Here is a 19,406-nt window from a genome sequence, read left to right on the forward strand (position 1 = left end):
CGAACGCCAGAGACAAAGGGCTCCTTCATAACAGTAGAACGTTCCGGAAATGCGATCCGACGCTCTTTTGCCGCGGGACATTGCGTGCACTCCCGACTGGTTTGGCCACTTGCTTGGCGGCTGGCTGCCGCAAAAGTGCATTTGCGTGCGGTTATAACTTTTCCTGCGTCCTTCGTTCACCGCGCGAGCCAGCATGACTTTCCTCTAATGCTTTTATATATACACGAGGCGCTTATTCTCGCCGTGGGCGCCCCTAACGAGTGCCAAGTTTTGCATTCGCAAACGTCTCATCACTGGCGCGTCTCTACGATTGGCGGTCCTACTTCCCGACGTATAACACTGAAGAAACGGCTTCATGCACCCAAGGCCCCTCGTATAGGGGTTATGAGCCATCCGCCCAAATAAATCTTTTTGCCTCGTGGTCTCCATCGCAATGCGCAAATCGTCGTACACAGGACGCGAGTTTGCGCAGCTTGCGCTGCGGACGCGCCTGCAAAGTGTAGGCGACAGGCACTCGGTCGACCAAGGTGCTACCGATGTCACCCCGGACAGCCGTCCAAATATTGGACACTTGCTGTTGGAACGTTCAAGCCTCGCGCTAGAGTTGGGAGTCGGTTCAAACGAAAGAGACTGCGGGTTCTTGCTGTGCTTCGCCATGCAGCACAGCAAGAGTTTTGCACAGCAAGAGTTGCACTCAGCAGGTCCATCACGTTGGCGGAGCTCTGTCGTCGAAGCTGATTCGCGGATCAGTATTCATTTCATTCATTTCATTTCATTTATTATACCCCTCAGGGCCAAGGGCATTACAGAGGGGGAGTGGTAAATACAAAAAGAGGACAAAAACAGTTGGTTACATGAGCGTTTAAATGGCACCTGTATATACAATATTAGCTAAGGCTTCACGGAATTGTTCATAATTAATAAGGCCTACAACTTCGGCGGGAAGATGGTTCCAGTCACGCGAGGTTCGCGGCAGGAATGATTGTGAAAAACTTTTAGTGTTGCATGACAAAATACCAACATTGTACTGATGATCAATGCGACAGGATACATAAATTGGATGGGGGATGAGGACACTAAATTAGCCTCCATAACTGCTTTTCTTCCCTTCCTTTTCACAATTGAAACCTGGGTTTATTCTACACGATTAAAAACTACTTCATTAACCAATTATTTCATTCCTCTTCTCTTCCTCTTCCCCCTCAATCTTCTGGTTCGTGATCGTCATCGCCTACGTGGGATACGCCGCATTTTTTTTTTCGCTAGCGTTGCCGCAGATGCATATCGGCACAGGTGTCGTTATGCGTAGTACTAAGCTTTACGTAAAGCCCATAGCTATGGCGCGACCTTGAAAAACATTTCGTCGGCATCGTTACCTTTTTCTGTTTAGTTAAAAGTGCTGCAACAACTACCTTGCACGGGCAACAGCGATGAATTTATACATGTATGCTCTGTCTCGCCAACACCCAGTTATTGCGAAGGAGGTGAGAATGTTTTGACGCGTCATTGCGAACAACCTGAATATTTCTGCTTATTGGCTTACGCCAGACGAATTCTGCTTTCATTTCTTTCTTTCGTTCAAATAAGAACTCGCGCTGTATCTGACCACTCCGAAACAAAATCTGACCTTCTAACCTTCGGCGCTCACCTTAGGCTGGTACGACTCGAACGCAGTAGACGTGTGTGACTCTTCGCTTTCGACGGTTTCCTTCGTTTTCGTTTTTTCTTCTGTTTCTGAGCTTGCTTTTACTCGTACTGTGGTCGTCTTTGATAAAACAACGCGAAATGGGGTTACCGCAGGTGGATCGTCGAGCGGATCATTGCCGCCGCCGGCGTTAACGACACGCCTCTCGCATTACAAGTTTAAATCAGCGTCTCCGCTTGTACGGAGCTTGAGGGCGACCGCTCCTCATTCTCATTCGCGTCTGTTTTATCTACGCTCCCCCCCCCCCCCCCTGATTCTTTACATCTTTTTCACTTTCGCCCCAGACACCGGAAAAGCTGAAGTCTTTCCAGCTTTTCTGTCTGGCGTTGCAGTGTGCCAAAGAGAGAGAAGGGAAGACGGAAAGGCAGGGAGGTTAACTAGACTGAGTCCAGTTTGCTACCCTACACATGGGGAGGGGAATGGAGAGTGAAAGAGAGAGAGAGAGAACTTAGGCGTAGGATGTCTATAGTCGGCCACTCAAGTGTGTTGCCCTCAGGTAGCGAAAAAGCCAAGAAAAGTATTTCCACAGGGACCTGATTGCTCAGAACTGGCCCTCGCGTGAGGCTGCGTGATTAAAGAACGAAGAGAGCAGTTACTCTGCACCACTGTTGCTGAGCTGGTATACGTGTGACACGTATACGCACGCCCACACTTCCTGTCTAAAGCACTCGAGCGAGCCACTGCATTGCGAATAACGGACACCGCTGCGACAAGTGAAGTTTCGAGGAACTGGCGCGAATACTATCTCCCTCCGAGCGGTATCTCCCTCCGACCGAGCGGTATGCAAAATACTATCGCTTTGTTTGCGGCGAAGCAAGCGCAACATTCCCGAGGTTTCTAGAGATACGTGCGTGCAAACCGGTTCATCCGACTCCGGTGCTTAAGCCGATCAGACCGCGCAGAAAGAGGTCCATAAACTTGGAGCCAGTGGCGCGTATGTTTTTATTTTTGAGGCGATTCAGTCACATGCATTTGCATTAATTATAGTCGGCTCATACGGGTCCTTGTAGCGTTGATCTTTATCTTTTACTTCTGACGATAAGTGCAACGTAAGCGTGCGTGCGGGCGTACTGTGCGCGTGTCTGAAACGATTCGCGATAACAGGATTTGGCAGCTGCTCCGACGCGATATCAGAGCGAGATGCAGCCTTAGTTCGTCATTTATACTATGGCAGCGCTGACATGTAAATGAAAAGCAGATGAACTAAACGCCGTTAAAAAAAATTAAATTATGGGGTTTAACGTGCCAAAACAACTTTCTGATTATGAGGCACGCCGTAGTGGAGGACTCCGGAAATTTCGACCACCTGGGGTTCTTTAACGTGCACCTAAATCTAAGCACACGGTGTTTTCGCATTTCGCCCCCATCGAAATGCGGCCGCCGTGGCCGGGATTCGATCCCGCGACCTCGTGCTCAGTAGCCCAACACCATAGCCACTGAGCAACCACGGCGGGTAACTAAACGCCGTTCCAATTGCTGGAAGGACCCTATTAAAGAAAATGGCGCCTGTTATTTTTCTGAGTGAGAGCAAAAGTCGCAGCGGCATGCGGCGTTGCAACTCATATTGAGTGCGATATTGCATGCGCACGGATACAAGTCGGGCGTTTTTCAGTCCGAACGGCGAGAGAAAAAAGCATATTCTATCTACGTAGTCTAGTGAGTTCGGCTCCCTTAGTTCATATTCTACTCGGAAGGAGCCCGCACAATCAAAGGAGCGTCGACGCTCCTGTAAACCGTCATTTTCAGCCCGTAGCTTTATTTCTCTCAGCTTTCGCTCTCTGCTGGTTCGCTCTTTGATTCGCAGTCTTAACCAGCTACATCGTACGCGCTCTTCACAATGACCTAAAGCACCTGCGTCCAATGCGTAACGTACCTATAAACGACTTGGTTTTCTCGAGGACGCACTTTTTGCGAATGGACAGGAATTCACGAAAAATGAAAGGCGCGAACAAGTATCCGAACATCGTATTTTATTTTTTTTTTACTTCTAGCACGGCCCTGCGGAATTACGATCTCAGCACGAAATTTACTGTCTGTGCATCATTCCAGGTTCCGGAAGCATTCAAACGAGAGAAAATCTGGCTTGCGAATAAAAAAAAATATTTTGCAATACATATAGGCATTGGGAGAGTGGCTTTGGTGTTGTAAACTAACAAAGCGATGTATGCATTTTAGATGTGATGCGCATATGCCCGTTCTTCTTAACTAATCCTCTTCCAACTTCCAACAGTTTAAAGAGGCTCTACGGGACATTTGGCAAGAAAAGTTCACTGACCCTTACCTGCTGCGCTGGCTTAGAGGTGAGTGCAACGGCGTTCATGCAAGCGGAGTGATGTTCGTATCACGTCACGTGAATTTACGGACGTAGTTTCTCACGCTACTGCTACCCAGACATGGCGTCAGCGCACCGTATTATCACGGGCATATTTGTTTTGCTTTTTGACGGTAACTGTTTTTCACCCGATTATTACTGTTATCGATTTGTCGCACGGTGCAAGACGCGCCTGTCGTGCAGTTATGTTTCCTGTTTAGGAAACTCCTGAACACGGTAGTATCCCAAAATGGCGGCCGCAAGGACGTCGTCGCAAACCATCTATTCTAGGTCGATAACTTTGGGGGTGTCACGTCACTTTTGTGTGACGTAACATCCAGCGCAGACGCCTCACTGGAGCTGCGGAAAACCTGAAAAGACACTTCCTTTGTTAATAAAGCTTCTATTGGGACCTTGACCGGACCCTTATTTGTCGCCGCCATGGTATTCCGAAAGCTCTAATCAAATTCTTGCTAGAGAGGTCTGGATTTGAGACTTTGAAGAGACTTCGCTGTTCAAGTTCATTCACCAGCATATTCGTAATTCAGCTCTGAAAGCGACATCTTCAATCCACACAACCAGCAAAGAACACAGGCCCCGACTTTTCGAAGTGTGGGGCGTCCAGCAGGCCCAGTTTCTTTTCGACAGTAAGCTGGCTTTCTCACGAATCCAAGGCTAGCGCGCACGTAATGTGGATGTTGGCGTATAACTTTTGTGGACGTCACAATTTCGTCGCTCGAATTCGTCGTCACATTGTTTCATCCTGTTGAGGTTGTTGTCTTTCTCCTTTATTTAATTCTGTTTTATTGCGTTCTACGCCTGTTCTCTCTCCTTCAAGCTCACTTCTAGCCACAGAATTATGTGCTCACCGCACGCTTTGCTCTTTCATTCGCCTTTCCAGACGCCTAATCATCAAATATACACGAGGTCTGTCTGAAATGTAGCGGGTCTGGTATCACTTACATTTTGTTTATATGCCAAGCGGCAAAATACAAAGTCCCTCCCTCAAGCTAATCCCCCTGCAGTCTGAAATGCTTTTCCACACTTCTCTACAACGCTTCTATGCACTGCAGTAAAGATTATTCAGAGATATTTTGCAGCTCCCTCATTACGCCCCCATTGATCGCCTCCACGCCTTCAGAACAAGCCCCTAGGATAATCACCTTTATCGTGGGTAATAAGAAAAAGTTACAGGCGGCAAGATTATAGGCATATGAAGGTTGTGTCAGGATAGCAGAGGTCCTTTCGGCTAGGATATGCCGGATACCAAAAGTCTTGCGACTTGCTGCGTTGTCCTGATGCAGCGGATGAGATTAGCCCTGCCACAACTGCCTCTTCTTCTGCCCTTAGTGACGTAAATGCCGCAGGATATTTTCGCGTACGTTTGCTGGATAGACATCTGTCACTGTGGCAAGAACTTAATGTGGGCGATGCCCCTCACAATGAAAAACGTGATCAGCATGTGTTTCACTGTTGACTTCGAATGCCTTGATTTCTTTGGTCTCGGCGACGTCGGAGACTTTCATTACAGCTCTGGTGCTTGATTTGTGGATAATACTAACGAATACATGTCTCATACCCAGTGATGACTCTTCGAAGCAAGTCCGCAAGATTACGTTTGAAAACGTGCTATCATGTATTGGCACAACTGCATGTGGAGCTCCTTTTGATGAGAGTTCAGCAGCCATTGCACCATTCCTGCACAGAGTTCGTGAATGCAGAAATCTTCGGTGACAAGTTTTCAAACTCTGTCATTTTGCTTCGCGAACTGGCTGGTAATCATTGGAACAGTTAGCCGACGATGAGCACCCAACACATGTCTTACCCGTGCGACGTTACCGTCAGTATTCCTTAATGAAGCTTTCACGCTCCTGGAGACGTCTGGCACTTCCTTAAGTCCCTCTTTGAACCAATTGTCTGAATTAAACCCATGTATACGTAACACGGTGTTATCTTCATACACTTGCCGAAGCATCTGAAGTGTTTCTGGTGGATTCTTCTCCAACACGACAACAACGATCAAGTTGATTCGTTGATCCTTGTTCATGGTTCATTCCGGAGTTCTCGCAGCTGAACGACGTGGCGAGATAAGGGTGCGAACGAATGTATGCTACACAAACTCAAATAGTTGCTGAAAACTCAAGTTATAGTCATACACTGCTAAGACATCATGCTATTTGATTCCATGAGAAGCGTACCCCTATTTTACACAGAGACCGTAGAAGAGGCCTAGTCTCCTTGCTTCTCAGACATACCTCGCTCACTAGTACAGGGAAACTTATGCTAACTCTGCACCGTGCTTCACTACTGCCTCGCTCGCATGAAGAGTTTGCCACTGCATGCAAGCACTGCCGAGATGCGCCGCTTGTAAGTTAATCTGTGCATGCGTTAGTAAGTCGCTTGCATTGACTAAAGGACCGACGTAGCGCTCCACCTTGAAACATTCCAGTATTTATCCGAATATATCTGGTGTTATTATATGCTAATGATGCATAAGGCGTACGTAAAGGCACACTCCTTATGTGCACTGACGCTGTCATTTCTCTGGAGAATTGGCTCTTAAGAGCAGTGTGAATACCGAGTGCCTCCAATGCTTAATATATGGCACTCCTGCTGTACACTGCAAAATAATTTACACCCTTAAAAGGGAAAAGGGCGTAAATGTGTCTATAAATCACACCCTAAAGGTGCAATTTATATTTTACACCTTTATAAGAGAGGAAAGGTGTAAATCCGTCTATAACTCACATCCTTATGGCGTGATTTACATTTTACACCCTTAAAAGGGAAAAAAGTGTAAATGTGTCTAAACTCGCACCTCTAGGGTGTGACTTATATTTTACACTCTTAAAGGGATAGAGGGTGTAAATATGTATATAACTCACACCCTTAGGATGTGGTTTATATAACTGACACCCTGAGTTTGTGAGTTATAGACACATTTACACCTTCTTTTACACTTTTAAGGGCGTAAATTATTTTACAGCGTGCTCGTTGGATTCTAGCGCCTCTGCCGATCACCCAAATTTGTGTCCCATAATCTGCCGCCAGTCGCCCGACTCTCAACACACACACTAGCAGTTACTCGCGTCGCATTTGCTCACAGATTTACGCTCAGCCAAGGCCTCGCGCGGTGGCTGCGGCTCGGTTCGGCGGAGAGACGGTTCCGTGAAATAAGTCCGCATACTAACTAAGGCTGACTTAACGTTTGGCATTTCCAAAATGCACACGCACAATTTCTCTTTCTTTCCATTGGCAGCACGAGACTTCGACGTGACCAAGGCGGAAGAGCTCCTGCGCAAAGTGAGTATGGGCATGGCGAAGGCCAAGAATCTGGCCATCCGCCAGGCGTAATCCCTGCGGCATTGAAAAGCTGATATGGCGGTATGCCAGATGCGCGTCATCGCCGTTCCCATTCGGCAATAACTCCTTCACGAAGTTACTCGTTACGTGCTACAACGCGTTACCACGGTAACGGTAAAGCGACAGTCATGGCTGCCTCACCTTCGGCAAGAATGCATTTGTACAGCGTTTCGGCACTGGGTGGCCACGAGAGCCGAGCTGCGATTGGCTTTAAATTTACGTCGTATCTCCTTCGACCTGCGCAACATTGTTTGACCTTGTAGCAGCGCTGCCGGTGCTTTGGGGCGCAACGAAAGTCTCCCTCCAGAACGCTTGTCTGAAAGAGGCACTTCGGTTCCCTGTGACCGTGTGTGCTTGTTACTTGTGTACGCAGTGTTCGCGTGTATACAAGGTATTGTATAATTAGCGCGTCATTTCAAACGTCCCACTTGTCGTCTGGAGGAGCATGCTAAGTGTATGGCCAGGCAAACATCTCCAGCACCCATTGAGGAGCGTTCCTCTTTCTCTCTCGGTAATGGGCGACTTATGGTACATACGACTGGCTCCTATAAATTGCTGCAACTTGGTTTCCAGATATGCGGCGCACTCTCGACTTGGAGCCGAAAGAAACCTGGCTCTAGCCGAATGTGCGGGCTGCCTCCCGAGCGATAGGATTGCCACGTGATCGAGTTTTTTGCCAGATTTCGGTCGCGCTCCCAGGTTGCGCTGCAGTTTCTAACTGTGGGACCTCACCCGCCGTGGTTGCTCAGTGGCTATGGTGTTGGGCTGCTGAGCACGAGGTCGCGGGATCGAATCCCGGCCACGGCGGCCGCATTTCGATGGGGGCGAAATGCGAAAACACCCGTGTGCTTAGATTTAGGTGCACGTTAAAGAACCCCAGGTGGTCAAAATTTCCGGAGTCCTCCACTACGGCGTGCCTCATAATCAGAAAGTGGTTTTGGCACGTAAAACCCAAAATATTATAATTATTATTATTAACTGTGGGACCTCTTTCTGTATAACTTCTACTGCATATATGTACCACTAATGAATGAAGCAATAAACTTGAAACTTGAAGGTGGTAGCGCCTCCGAGCGCACTCAGCCGGAGCGCGGCGCTGTCAATAAAGCAGGCGAATGTGTTACGACAATAGGTTTTGAACAACCGAATGCAAGCAACACGGCAAGAGCGCTTTCTAGCGCTTAAAAGCGACCAGACGAACGTACCGTCACTAAATTAAAGAAAAAGAAAAAGCATGCGATAAACGTGTACGCTACACCCTTTTCACGTTTATCATCCTTGCACTTAAGGGATGACGGCCTCGACGTGTAGCTAGCAGCTGACGTATAGGCTGTATAACGGTAATGAAATGGCGCTCACGTCACTCTGGAGCTTAATTATGCGCCTTGGATGAGCCCAATCGTAGCAGCAACGACACAGATACATCGATGGCTCATAGCCAATGCACGCTAATCTTTGCTTGTAAGTGGCACCTTCCACCATGGCTGCGTTACGTTCCGGTTTCGAAGAAGAAAGGAAGAGAGAAAAACTTTCACGCATTTTTTTTTTTCGCCCGGCAGAATCTGCGTTGGAGAGAGGAAAATAAGGTCGACACCTTGATCGAGCGGTACGAGTGCCATCCGGTAAGTAAAGCCCCGAGTGCTTCGCTTACGTAGATCGTAACATAGGCAGTAGAGCTTCTATCGGCAGATCTAACTCGTCGATAACCAGGCACGGCACACTTTGGGAAACCTGCTGTATTCTGCTCTTCGCGGCCATGCTTAACCCTTTACTGCCGAGTGTTGCCTACAGTCAACATACCAGAAAAAAAAATATCCTCCTTTTTTTTTGCCGAGTTTCGGTATTGAGTACGAATTTTATGGCTAAACGTTTCCAGCCAGCACAGAATGACAGCCACCAAGCGTCATTTGTTGGTTTAGAACAGGAACACAGCACGAGGAAGAACTCTGACGGGCGACTGGCCTTCTTTTTGAGAGCACAGTGAGAGGAGACAGACCGATTCAAGATATCCGGCAACAGCAGTGACACGCACGTGATGTAAACCAAATTAAATGTACACTTATGATTCACGTATGACGAGAGATGTTGGTACACATTTCAAACGATGACATAGACCGCTTGAGGTGAAGCCCACTTCCAGTTTTCTGCCTCGTGTTTCTCGCCTATTCCTGTAAAAACATCGGCAATTTAAATTTTCGTTGATTATGATTATTCTCTATGTGCGTTGCTTATTTTGATATAAAATAAACCTTTCTTTCGTGTATCTATATGTGCCGTCATTAAAGGGTTAATCAACGTGAGCACTATTCTTGAGCACGCTTCGTATGAACGGAACTGGAAGGAGCTTAATTAAGACAATCTGGCCACGCTTGTAGTTAGGCTCTCTCGATCGCAGTAACGCAGCGCACTGCACCGTATTATCGAAGGCAGAAGGGACTACTTGTTCTAAATCGAGAAACCTAGTCTACTTGCAGGGCAGATGGCGCTGTGCTCTCGAGTCCTGAACGGAGAACAGTGCCTAGCTCGGATTTCGTAATTATTTTCTCAGCTATTCCTGGACTAGCAGTCCGAAGGCGTCCTAAAATTCTACGCAAAGCGCTCTATGTAATTACACAATCATCTGTGTAACGTCTGTGTACAGTCCCCCAGGCACGCTCAGGCTGTTGTGACTCGCAAAGATTTCATTCTAAATAAACAAATCTGAAAGAAAGAAAGAAAGAAAGAAAGAAAGAAAGAAAGAAAGAAAGAAAGAAAGAAAGAAAGAAAGAAAGAAAGAAAGAAAGAAAGAAAGAAAGAAAGAAAGAAAGAAAGAAAGAAAGAAAGAAAGACGGATGTGCGGTGCTGCTTGTATGTCGACCAGTTCGTTGGCAGATGTTGGCAAGCAGATTATGATGCGTTGATGGGAGATGTCAGAATAAAGGGTCCTCATCAGTTGGACCGTCAGCTCCTTTTCATTCATTTATTCATTCATTCACAACTTATTGCATTCCGACGGGGCGTGCTCGGTGGCAAATCTCGACGGGCCGCTTTAAAATGAATGCTCATAAATTCGGTTCGTCCCATCACGTACAATCTCGCAAAGTACGCTCAACAGACGCATCCACGAGTGCACTGCAGGGTTCGCAGCATCGTCGGAATCCATCTGTACTTTCGATATATCTTGGACGAAAAAGAAGCGAAACGGCTGCGATCAGACATGACCGAAAAGAAAGGATAAAAAATTCACTGCGAAATTTTATCTACATAGGAAGCTTGAGTTCCGCTGAGCCAGCGGGTTAAGCAACAGAGATGTCCCTAGGCAACTTTGTTATCGCTTCACGACAGCCGCAGTCTTGGGCCGTAACACAAGCACTTTCCCAATTGCATAAGCCGCACCGTGCGTAAGGCTAGAGCGCTCGCGAAGCACCAAAGGGGTCTGTTGGGCGTTTCCGTTCAAAAATTTCCTTCATACCAAGCAACCGTAATGTAGTGCGTTGCGACATTACAATTACTTCGCCCACATATTAACAACCTCTAATCCCCGGACACAGCCATTCTTTGACGAGACCAGTGTTTTCCTTATAGTTTGCCAGCGCTTATCCGTGCCCCATCAAAGCGACAACCATATTTAAATTAACACTCCGCCCATTGCTTTCATAATTTACCATGGCTTTCATGGATCTCGCAGGTTCTGAAGAAGTACTTTCCCGGTGGGATATTTAACCATGACCGAGACGGTTGCCCCGTTTACATCGTGCCGGTTGGACACGGAGATTTCAGAGGTGGGTGCGTCCCGCGCTGATTTCGTTCAATGTGGCGTAATCGCATCTGATGTGCACCAGGGACTGCATGACATTGCATCTCGCCAGATGCCTTTGCGTATGGCGCCGCATTAGCAAACAGAATAGAAAATTTGTTTTGTATAGAACTTCATTTAGGGTAAATATAATAGATTACAGCGTACAAGGAATCCAAGGCGATGTTAACGTATTTTAGGCGATGAAATGCAACGCACATCCTTATTTAAGCACGGGAATGTTAATCAATGCCCGCAGTATCGTTGTTTGATATGCTGTAGCAAGTTTTCAGTTGTAGTAGATGAGAGACCGAATTACTAATTACTATAGCAAATTTTTAGCAAAAAATTGCATCGTTGTTTTTTTAGTACATATGTGTTTTTCGAGGAAAAAAATAAATTGAACAATTGTAACTTCTTTTCTCAGTAGAATGGTGTTCGGACGTTTCTGGAATTAGAAAGCTAAACAAAAGATTTCACGCTACAGGACGGGGCATTTCTCAATAACAGTATTAGCTTGTGGTGATCACTTTAGGAATTTTTGAGATTATTTTTTTTTCTTGGATAGCTTTACCTCGAGTTGGTCGAGTGGAGAGACTCATCCGAAAGACAGATGTGTCACGGGAATGTGGAGATTAGAAGAGAACAACACAGCGAAAATAAAGCAGGCCTCAATCTAGAACAAACGTTTAGATAACGGGACTTGTCTGAATATAAGCTTTCTTATCGAAATGTTGGCTCGATTCCCCCTCCCCTGATGCTTTCCTTGTTCACTCACTCTTCACTCGAAGATTCCGCGCTTCACTTCACCGTTAGTGATGCGTTTCATTTCTGATCACCGGAATCTTTGATGTGGTAACATCAAATTTGTCAAATTTGTCAAATTTATCAAAGGTATCGTTATGACAGCGAAGTGTTTGGAGCATCTACAAAACGTTGACGCACGTGGTAAGCGAAAAGAGGCCACGCTTATGTCATAGAGAATTCGTTCTCATACATTTAGGTGTCGCGTTCGTCTTGATCCGGCTCCTTGTAAGTTATTCATAGACCATTTTCGAGCACGTGCCCACTTGTTTTAAGCTGAAGCATGAGCAAAGCGGGCTGTTGGGACCATAACTATAGAAAGCACGCCATGTTTAGATCTTCTAAGGTAGACTTTTGGGTGCCTCATCCTCCTGGGACCCAGATATAGAATGTCCTCAAGGAAGCTCGCAGCATAGGCGTTTTCGGCAAGAATATGAAAAACACTGTGCTTGTTCAAATGTTGCAGCTAGGTGCGCGAATTTTCACCTACTGCATTTTGAAAAATGTTCCCAAACCAGGCCGTTCATGGCCAAGCAGGACAACAGCCGGGCGACAGAGCTATGTTCGAAGGCATTGACATATCCTTTCGAAGAGTGTTTTTTTAGAATCTCTTGGTGCTCATAGATCACGCCTACTCCACCGGCCACAGCACTGGCAGAAGGTCTGCCGCGAGCATTTTGGCCTGTTCACTTTTGCTACAAATAGTACGCAGGCAAAGTGGCCTACCTGTCACGTGTGCTCAAGTAAAGGTCACTATTATTTAACCTTCCCAAAAGGCAAACTTCTAACGACGGGCTGCAGTTCCTTACGTGCATGCTGCGTGCATGCTTTACTTTGGATTGTTATACAACGGACTCACAGTTATTCGTGTGGAATATAATGGAGCACCGGTCGCAACGAAATCGCTAAATTATTTACGCATATGTATTATATTCCTGGTGGCTTTTTTCTCTGTTTTGATCTGTCTGTGTCAAAGCCAAAGTCGCAAGTTCAGTACCAAATCTTAAATTGGGTTCATTTGAAAAGTCGTCGTCGCCCCACATGTTCTCCAACTACGTCGCTTCTCATCTTTCTTTAGCGGGGTATCGCAACCAATCTGCACTTCGTTTCGATGAGCAAACGCAGGAAGGAAAAAAAAGGAAGAGAGGCATCATCCACACGAACAGCCCACTTGACATATGCACTAACAGACGCTGTGTGCGCAATATTTGTAAAACGGAGATCACAGCTTGTCAAAACAGTTTATAAGAACTTCTTACATGTGAACACTCATGTGGCTTGACGCGGGGCGTTCCCGTCAGTGTAGAACTGTCGTCATCGGAAGGGCGCATCTCGTGCAGGCATGCTACAGTGCCTGTCCAAAGAAGATCTGGTACGACATATGATCTACACGATGGAGATGATGCAGCGCGACATGGACAGCCAAACGCGAAAGGTCGGTTCGTTTCTGTGCATTTTAACAACTTTCCCAGCCATCGTTTACATTGGGTATACATGGCCTTGTGTACATTACAAAGCCGGCACGGTTGCTGCGATATGTACAGGAGCCAGTGGTCCATTGCGGCGCCGCCGTATTACCAGATGTATTATGCATGCTATTAAACCATATAGACAGCTTTTGCCTCACGCTGTTGTTGCTGCTTCACTTATTTTGCACGACTTTCACTGAAGGTTGACGCGACCCTGACCGTGCTCCATAGACTGAGTAAGATTTCGTGGTTTTACGTGCCTAAACCATGGTATGATTGCGAGGCACGCCGTAGTGACACCGTGACACAAATACTGCGTTCGACCAAATCGGTGAATTCAATCAGCGACGGCAGGAAAAAAATGCAGCAGATCCAACGAGTTGGAACCTCTATACAGCGAAGTTTTGTTGCGAGTGCATAAAGAATTGAAACACGAGTTTGTGTTTATTGAATGTCCGCACAAACTGACACGGAAGGCTTTATTCAGCCATTGTAGAGAGGCCAATGCGATGCCGACACAGCTGCTGCGGATGCGTGAAGTCGAGCTTTCTGGTTCTTTCTTTTTGTTCCCCCGCGCGGCCGCGGAAATGTGGCCGGATGCTCTGAGCGTCCCCTTTGAAACGGAAGGGTGGGTTAAGCCACCAAGCTCTTGTTATTATTTCGCCTAATGTCACGCGATTGCCTACTGCTGCGATTGCTTGCTTCATTCGGCAAGCGAAAATCCAGGCCACAGCACCCTCGGTCACAAATCCCGGCTAGGTTCGCAAAGAAAATCTTCGGTTTTAAAACATGGCAGCGCTGGAATCTAACCTGCACAACTCACCGCCGCAATGGAATATTTTATATCTTCAGTAGCGCTTTGTGACTGTGCATGCTCGAAAATGCTATATAGTTTTAAATAAAATTGTCGTTTAATAAAATATTTATTATACATAATATTGTTACGGTGAAGTGAAGGAAGACGTTGAATTGGACTAGAGAAAGACGAAGTCTGGCGGTTGCCTGAACGCCATATCCATCATTTGTAAATATAAGTTATTTTACACTCGTGGGCCTGCTTTCTTCCCGCAACATTTTGGTGGAAGGTGCGGGGTACCACCACGGAACTTCGCAGCGGACGTCATCTACCTGCTGTCACAATGGCAAATCAACCGACACAAGCGACAACGCCTCGGCAGCCCGTGCCCACGGTCATCCTCACTCACCCACGGGACCCGGGAACATTTTGTGGCACGGACAACGTCGACGTCGAGGACTGGCTTACGATGTACGAGCGAGTGTGCGACAACAACAGGTGGGATCCTACAATGATGCTTGCAAACGTAATATTTTATCTGAAGGGAACTGCGAAGCAATGGTATGACACACATGAAGCTGACCTAACGAGCTGGGATGTTTGCAAAGAAAAAATGCGAGACCTGTTCGGCAGACCTGTCGGTCGTCAGCTGGCAGCTAAAAAAGAACTTGCGTGCCGCGCTCAGACGTCCACAGAATCCTATGTCGTGTACATACAGGATGTGCTGGCCCTCTGTCGCAAGGCTGATGACAACATGACCGAGGCAGACAAGATTGGCCATATATTGAAAGGTATTGCAGACGATGCCTTCAATCTCTTGATGTGTAAGGATTGTGCCACTGTGGATGCAATTATTAAGGAGTGCCGGCGCTTCGAACAAGCGAAGGGCCGCCGCGTCACTCAAACTTTCGACCGGTTGCCCAATACCGCCGCGACATCTTCTTGCGAAGACCCGCCGCGGTTCGTTCAGCCCGCAGCACCGGAAGAAATAACGCGCATCGTTCGCCGTGAGCTTGAGGCCATGGCCCCGGCTCCCGTTCGTTCAGACTGTCGGGAAAGCGTACCCGCTATCTCCCTTATACAAGCGGTCGTTCGGGAGGAAATAGCAAGTTTGGGCATTCCATCTCTCTGCTCAGTCCGCCATACCAACACCTACCAAATTTCTCCGACCGCTCGCTCCCGGACGCAAAGCTTTCCACCACTCCGTCGCAACCCAGCTGAATGGCGCACAGCGGATGATAAACCCATCTGTTTTAATTGTTCCGGTATTGGACACATCGCCCGTCATTGCCGCAACCACTGGTCGTCGCCTCCTCGGTGGTCGTCTCCGAGTCACTACAGCCAAGTACCCGACAATCGCACTTTCTCGCCCTATACGCCGACTAGGAACATCAACGCCGACAGTGCTCCACCAAGATCCAGCCGATCCCCGTCTCCGCAAGGTCGTAGGTCCCGTTCGCCTCTCGTTCACCGCTCTTCGTCCCCTTCTGCAACCGGTCGCTTCGCTTCGGGAAACTAGGCGGTGCAGCTCCCGGAGGTGAAGCTGCAACTCCGACCCGGCCCAAAAATCCTCTATTGACCCTGCCTACATGTGGAAACCTGCTGGACATTGAAGTCGATGGCGTTCCTGTTAGATCTCTCGTTGATACAGGAGCGCAGCTTTCAGTTATGAGCGCTGCTCTCCGCCGCCGGCTCAAAAAGGTTCTGACCCCCGCCGTACCGTGCACCGTGCGAGTCGCCGATGGGAGTACGTCACCTGTCCTTGGAATGTGCACAGCACGTGTGACCATTGGGGGCCATTATACCGTTGTTCTATTTATCGTCCTTGAACACTGCCCACACGACCTAATTCTCGGCCTCGACTTCCTTTCGAAACACTCTGCCCAAATTGACTGCTCCGCAGGTGTTGTACAGTTGGACCTGCCGCTTCCTGCCGACGCAACCACTTGTGCTCCACACCGCTTATGTGCTGCTGAATTTGCAAGGCTGTCTCCACAGGCTGCTACAAATGTCCTGCTGACGCCCTGTCCTCCCGTACCTGATGGCGAGTACGTCCTGTCGCCGCTTACTGACGTGGTTTTGTCGCGTAATATTGCCCTACCGAGCACCTTAATTCGGATCCGCGAAAACTGCGCTCGCGTGCCCATCCTCAATTTTGGGTTCTCGTCACATGTTTTGCCACACGGTATCGCCATAGCGCATATCACTCCTTTGGAAGAATTTCAGATTTCTTTTTTGACCTCTGAATCCTTCCTCAGTACGAACGGACCTTTGTCATGCACTCCTTCGTACTCGACGCCTGCGGACGATGTTTCTAAGATGATCGCCCCCGACCTTCCTTCCGAGCAAACAACAGCTCTTCGTCATCTCCTGTCATCTTATCGGGACATCTTTGATTTGGACGACCGTCCACTTGGCCAGACATCTGTTGTCACGCATCGCATCAACACCGGTGACGCCAGCCCCATTCATAGGCGGCCATATCGTGTCTCGGCAACAGAAAGGGCCATCATACAGAAAGAAGTAGACAGGATGATGGACAAGGACATCATTGAACCCTCCAGTAGCCCGTGGGCATCACCGGTTGTCTTAGTAAAGAAAAAAGATAACTCGTGGCGCTTCTGCGTTGACTACCGTCACCTCAACCGGATAACAAAGAAGGATGTTTATCCCTTGCCTCGCATTGATGACGCTCTTGACTGCCTTCACGGATCCCAATACTTTTCATCAATTGACCTCCGCTCCGGCTATTGGCAGATTAGCGTCGATGAGATGGACCGCGAGAAAACCGCCTTTGTCACACCGGACGGTCTGTACCAATTTAAAGTCATGCCCTTTGGATTATGCAATGCGCCAGCTACATTCGAGCGCATGATGGACTCTCTCTTGCGCGGCTTGAAGTGGTCTACATGCCTGTGTTACCTCGACGATGTGATTGTGTTTTCGCCGAACTTTGAGAGCCACCTGCGGCGCCTCACAACCATACTCTCCGTGTTTCGCAGGGCTGGCCTTCAGCTAAACTCCTCCAAGTGCCATTTCGGTCGCCGTGAAATTAACATGCTTGGTCATCTCGTCAACGCCGCCGGAATCCAACCTGATCCACAGAAAGTTCACGCCGTGCGAAATTTTCCTGTACCTTGTTCAACGAACGATGTCCGTAGTTTTCTGGGCTTATGCTCTTATTTTCGGCGATTTGTGAAAAATTTTGCGGACATCGCTCACCCTCTCACTGACCTTCTTAAGAAAGACGCCTCTTTCTCTTGGGGACCGCTACAGGCGAAAGCCTTCTCTACCCTGATTGAGCGGCTTACCACTTCCCCGATTCTCTCCCACTTTGACCCTTCTGCGCCCACTGAAGTACGAACTGACGCGAGTGGTCATGGCATCGGCGCTGTCCTCGCTCAGCGTCAACAGGGCCAAGACCGTGTCATCGCTTACGCTAGCCGCCGCCTTTCCACGCCCGAGCGAAATTACTCCATTACTGAGAGAGAATGTCTCGCGCTCGTATGGGCGGTCGCGAAATTTCGCCCGTACCTTTTCGGTCGGAGCTTCTGCGTTGTCACCGACCATCACGCCCTCTGCTGGCTCTCCTCTTTGAAGGACCCAACTGGACGACTTGCACGTTGGGCATTGCGCCTACAAGAATATACATTTTCTATTATATATAAGTCAGGACGCCTGCATAAAGACGCTGACTGCCTGTCCCGCAATCCCGTGGATCAACCGGACGATACCGATGCAGACTCGGACATCAGTATTCTGTCCCTCTCCGGCTTCCTCCACATTGGCGACGAGCAGCGCAAGGATCCTGTTCTTCGAACACTTATGGAACGCCTAAGCTCCTCGCCCAATGACCCGTCCCTTCGGATGTTCACCTTGCGCGATGGAACTTTATACCGTCGTAGCGTTCGTCCTGACGGCCCGGAGCTCCTCCTAGTCGTCCCCAAGCACCTTCGACTCACCGTGCTCCAGCAACTTCATGACGCTCCTACTGCTGGACATCTGGGCGTCACTCGTACTTACGACCACCTGCGGCGCCGCTTCTTCTGGCCTGGCATTTATCGCTCTGTGCGCCGTTATGTCGCTTCTTGCGACCTGTGTCAGCGCCGGAAGACGCCTGCTATGCCTCCCGCTGGTTTGCTTCAACCCATTGATATACCTACAGAGCCCTTCTTCCGTGTGGGCCTCGACCTCCTTGGTCCGTTTCCAATTTCCATCAAAGGAAACAAATGGATTGCTGTAGCAACCGATTATGCCACTAGATATGCCATCGCACGAGCCCTGCCAACCAGCTGCGCTACAGATGTCGCCGACTTCTTACTAAAAGACGTCATCCTGCACCACGGCGCCCCTCGCCAGTTGCTGACGGATCGCGGCCGCTACTTTCTATCGAAGGTCGTTGATGATCTGCTCCGCTCCTGTTCTACAGAACATCGGATTGCTACCGCGTACCACCCTCAAACGAACGGCCTCACCGAGCGACTCAACCGCACACTCACTGAAATGCTCGCCATGTACGTTTCCAACGATCACCGCGACTGGGACGTCGCTTTACCATACGTCACTTTCGCATACAACTCGTCCCGTCACGACACTGCCGGATTTTCACCATTTTTCCTTTTGTACGGCCGCGACCCCACCTTGCCTTTTGACACGTTGCTACCTTCCGCAGTACAGTCACCCAGCACTGCTTACGCTCGCGATGCTATTGACTTAGCCGCCCAGGCCCGAGATGTCGCCCGTCATCGCCTCACAGTCTCGCAAGCTTCTCAAAAGCGACGCTACGACCTTCGGCACCGAGACCACCATTTTTCACCTGGTTCCCTTGTCCTTCTCTGGACGCCTTCACGTCGTGTCGGCTTGTCGGAAAAATTACTGTCCCGTTTTTCTGGTCCGTACCAGATCTTACGCCAACTGTCCGACGTGACCTACGAGATCGCCCCACTCGGTCAGCCTTCCGTGCCTCCCAACTTAACCAGTGATGTTGTTCACGTCACCAGGCTCAAGCCCTATGTCCCCCCAATAAGTGAGGCTGTTTAACTTGCACCGGGACGGAGCTCCCCCACCGGGAGGGTGATGTTACGGTGAAGTGAAGGAAGACGTTGAATTGGACTAGAGAAAGACGAAGTCTGGCGGTTGCCTGAACGCCATATCCATCATTTGTAAATATAAGTTATTTTACA

The 19,406-nt window shown here is 48.5% G+C and overlaps 1 protein-coding gene across 2 annotated transcripts in view; it reads left to right on the forward strand.

The window, feature by feature from the left end:
• The window catches only part of LOC135913915 (SEC14-like protein 2), a 31,653-nt gene that overhangs the window by 2,379 nt on the left and 9,868 nt on the right, over positions 1 to 19,406 (forward strand). Inside the window, exons 2-6 of one of the 2 annotated variants that reach the window (XM_065446602.2) lie at positions 3,936 to 4,005; positions 7,276 to 7,319; positions 8,939 to 9,001; positions 11,047 to 11,140; positions 13,299 to 13,393. In XM_065446602.2, the coding sequence (XP_065302674.1) occupies positions 3,936 to 4,005; positions 7,276 to 7,319; positions 8,939 to 9,001; positions 11,047 to 11,140; positions 13,299 to 13,393 (366 nt within the window). The remainder of the gene's footprint in view (positions 1 to 3,935; positions 4,006 to 7,275; positions 7,320 to 8,938; positions 9,002 to 11,046; positions 11,141 to 13,298; positions 13,394 to 19,406) is intronic. The other variant, XM_065446603.2, reaches the window with a different exon arrangement.

Source organism: Dermacentor albipictus, chromosome 5 (assembly GCF_038994185.2).
Source record: "Dermacentor albipictus isolate Rhodes 1998 colony chromosome 5, USDA_Dalb.pri_finalv2, whole genome shotgun sequence".
NCBI lineage: Eukaryota > Metazoa > Arthropoda > Arachnida > Ixodida > Ixodidae > Dermacentor > Dermacentor albipictus.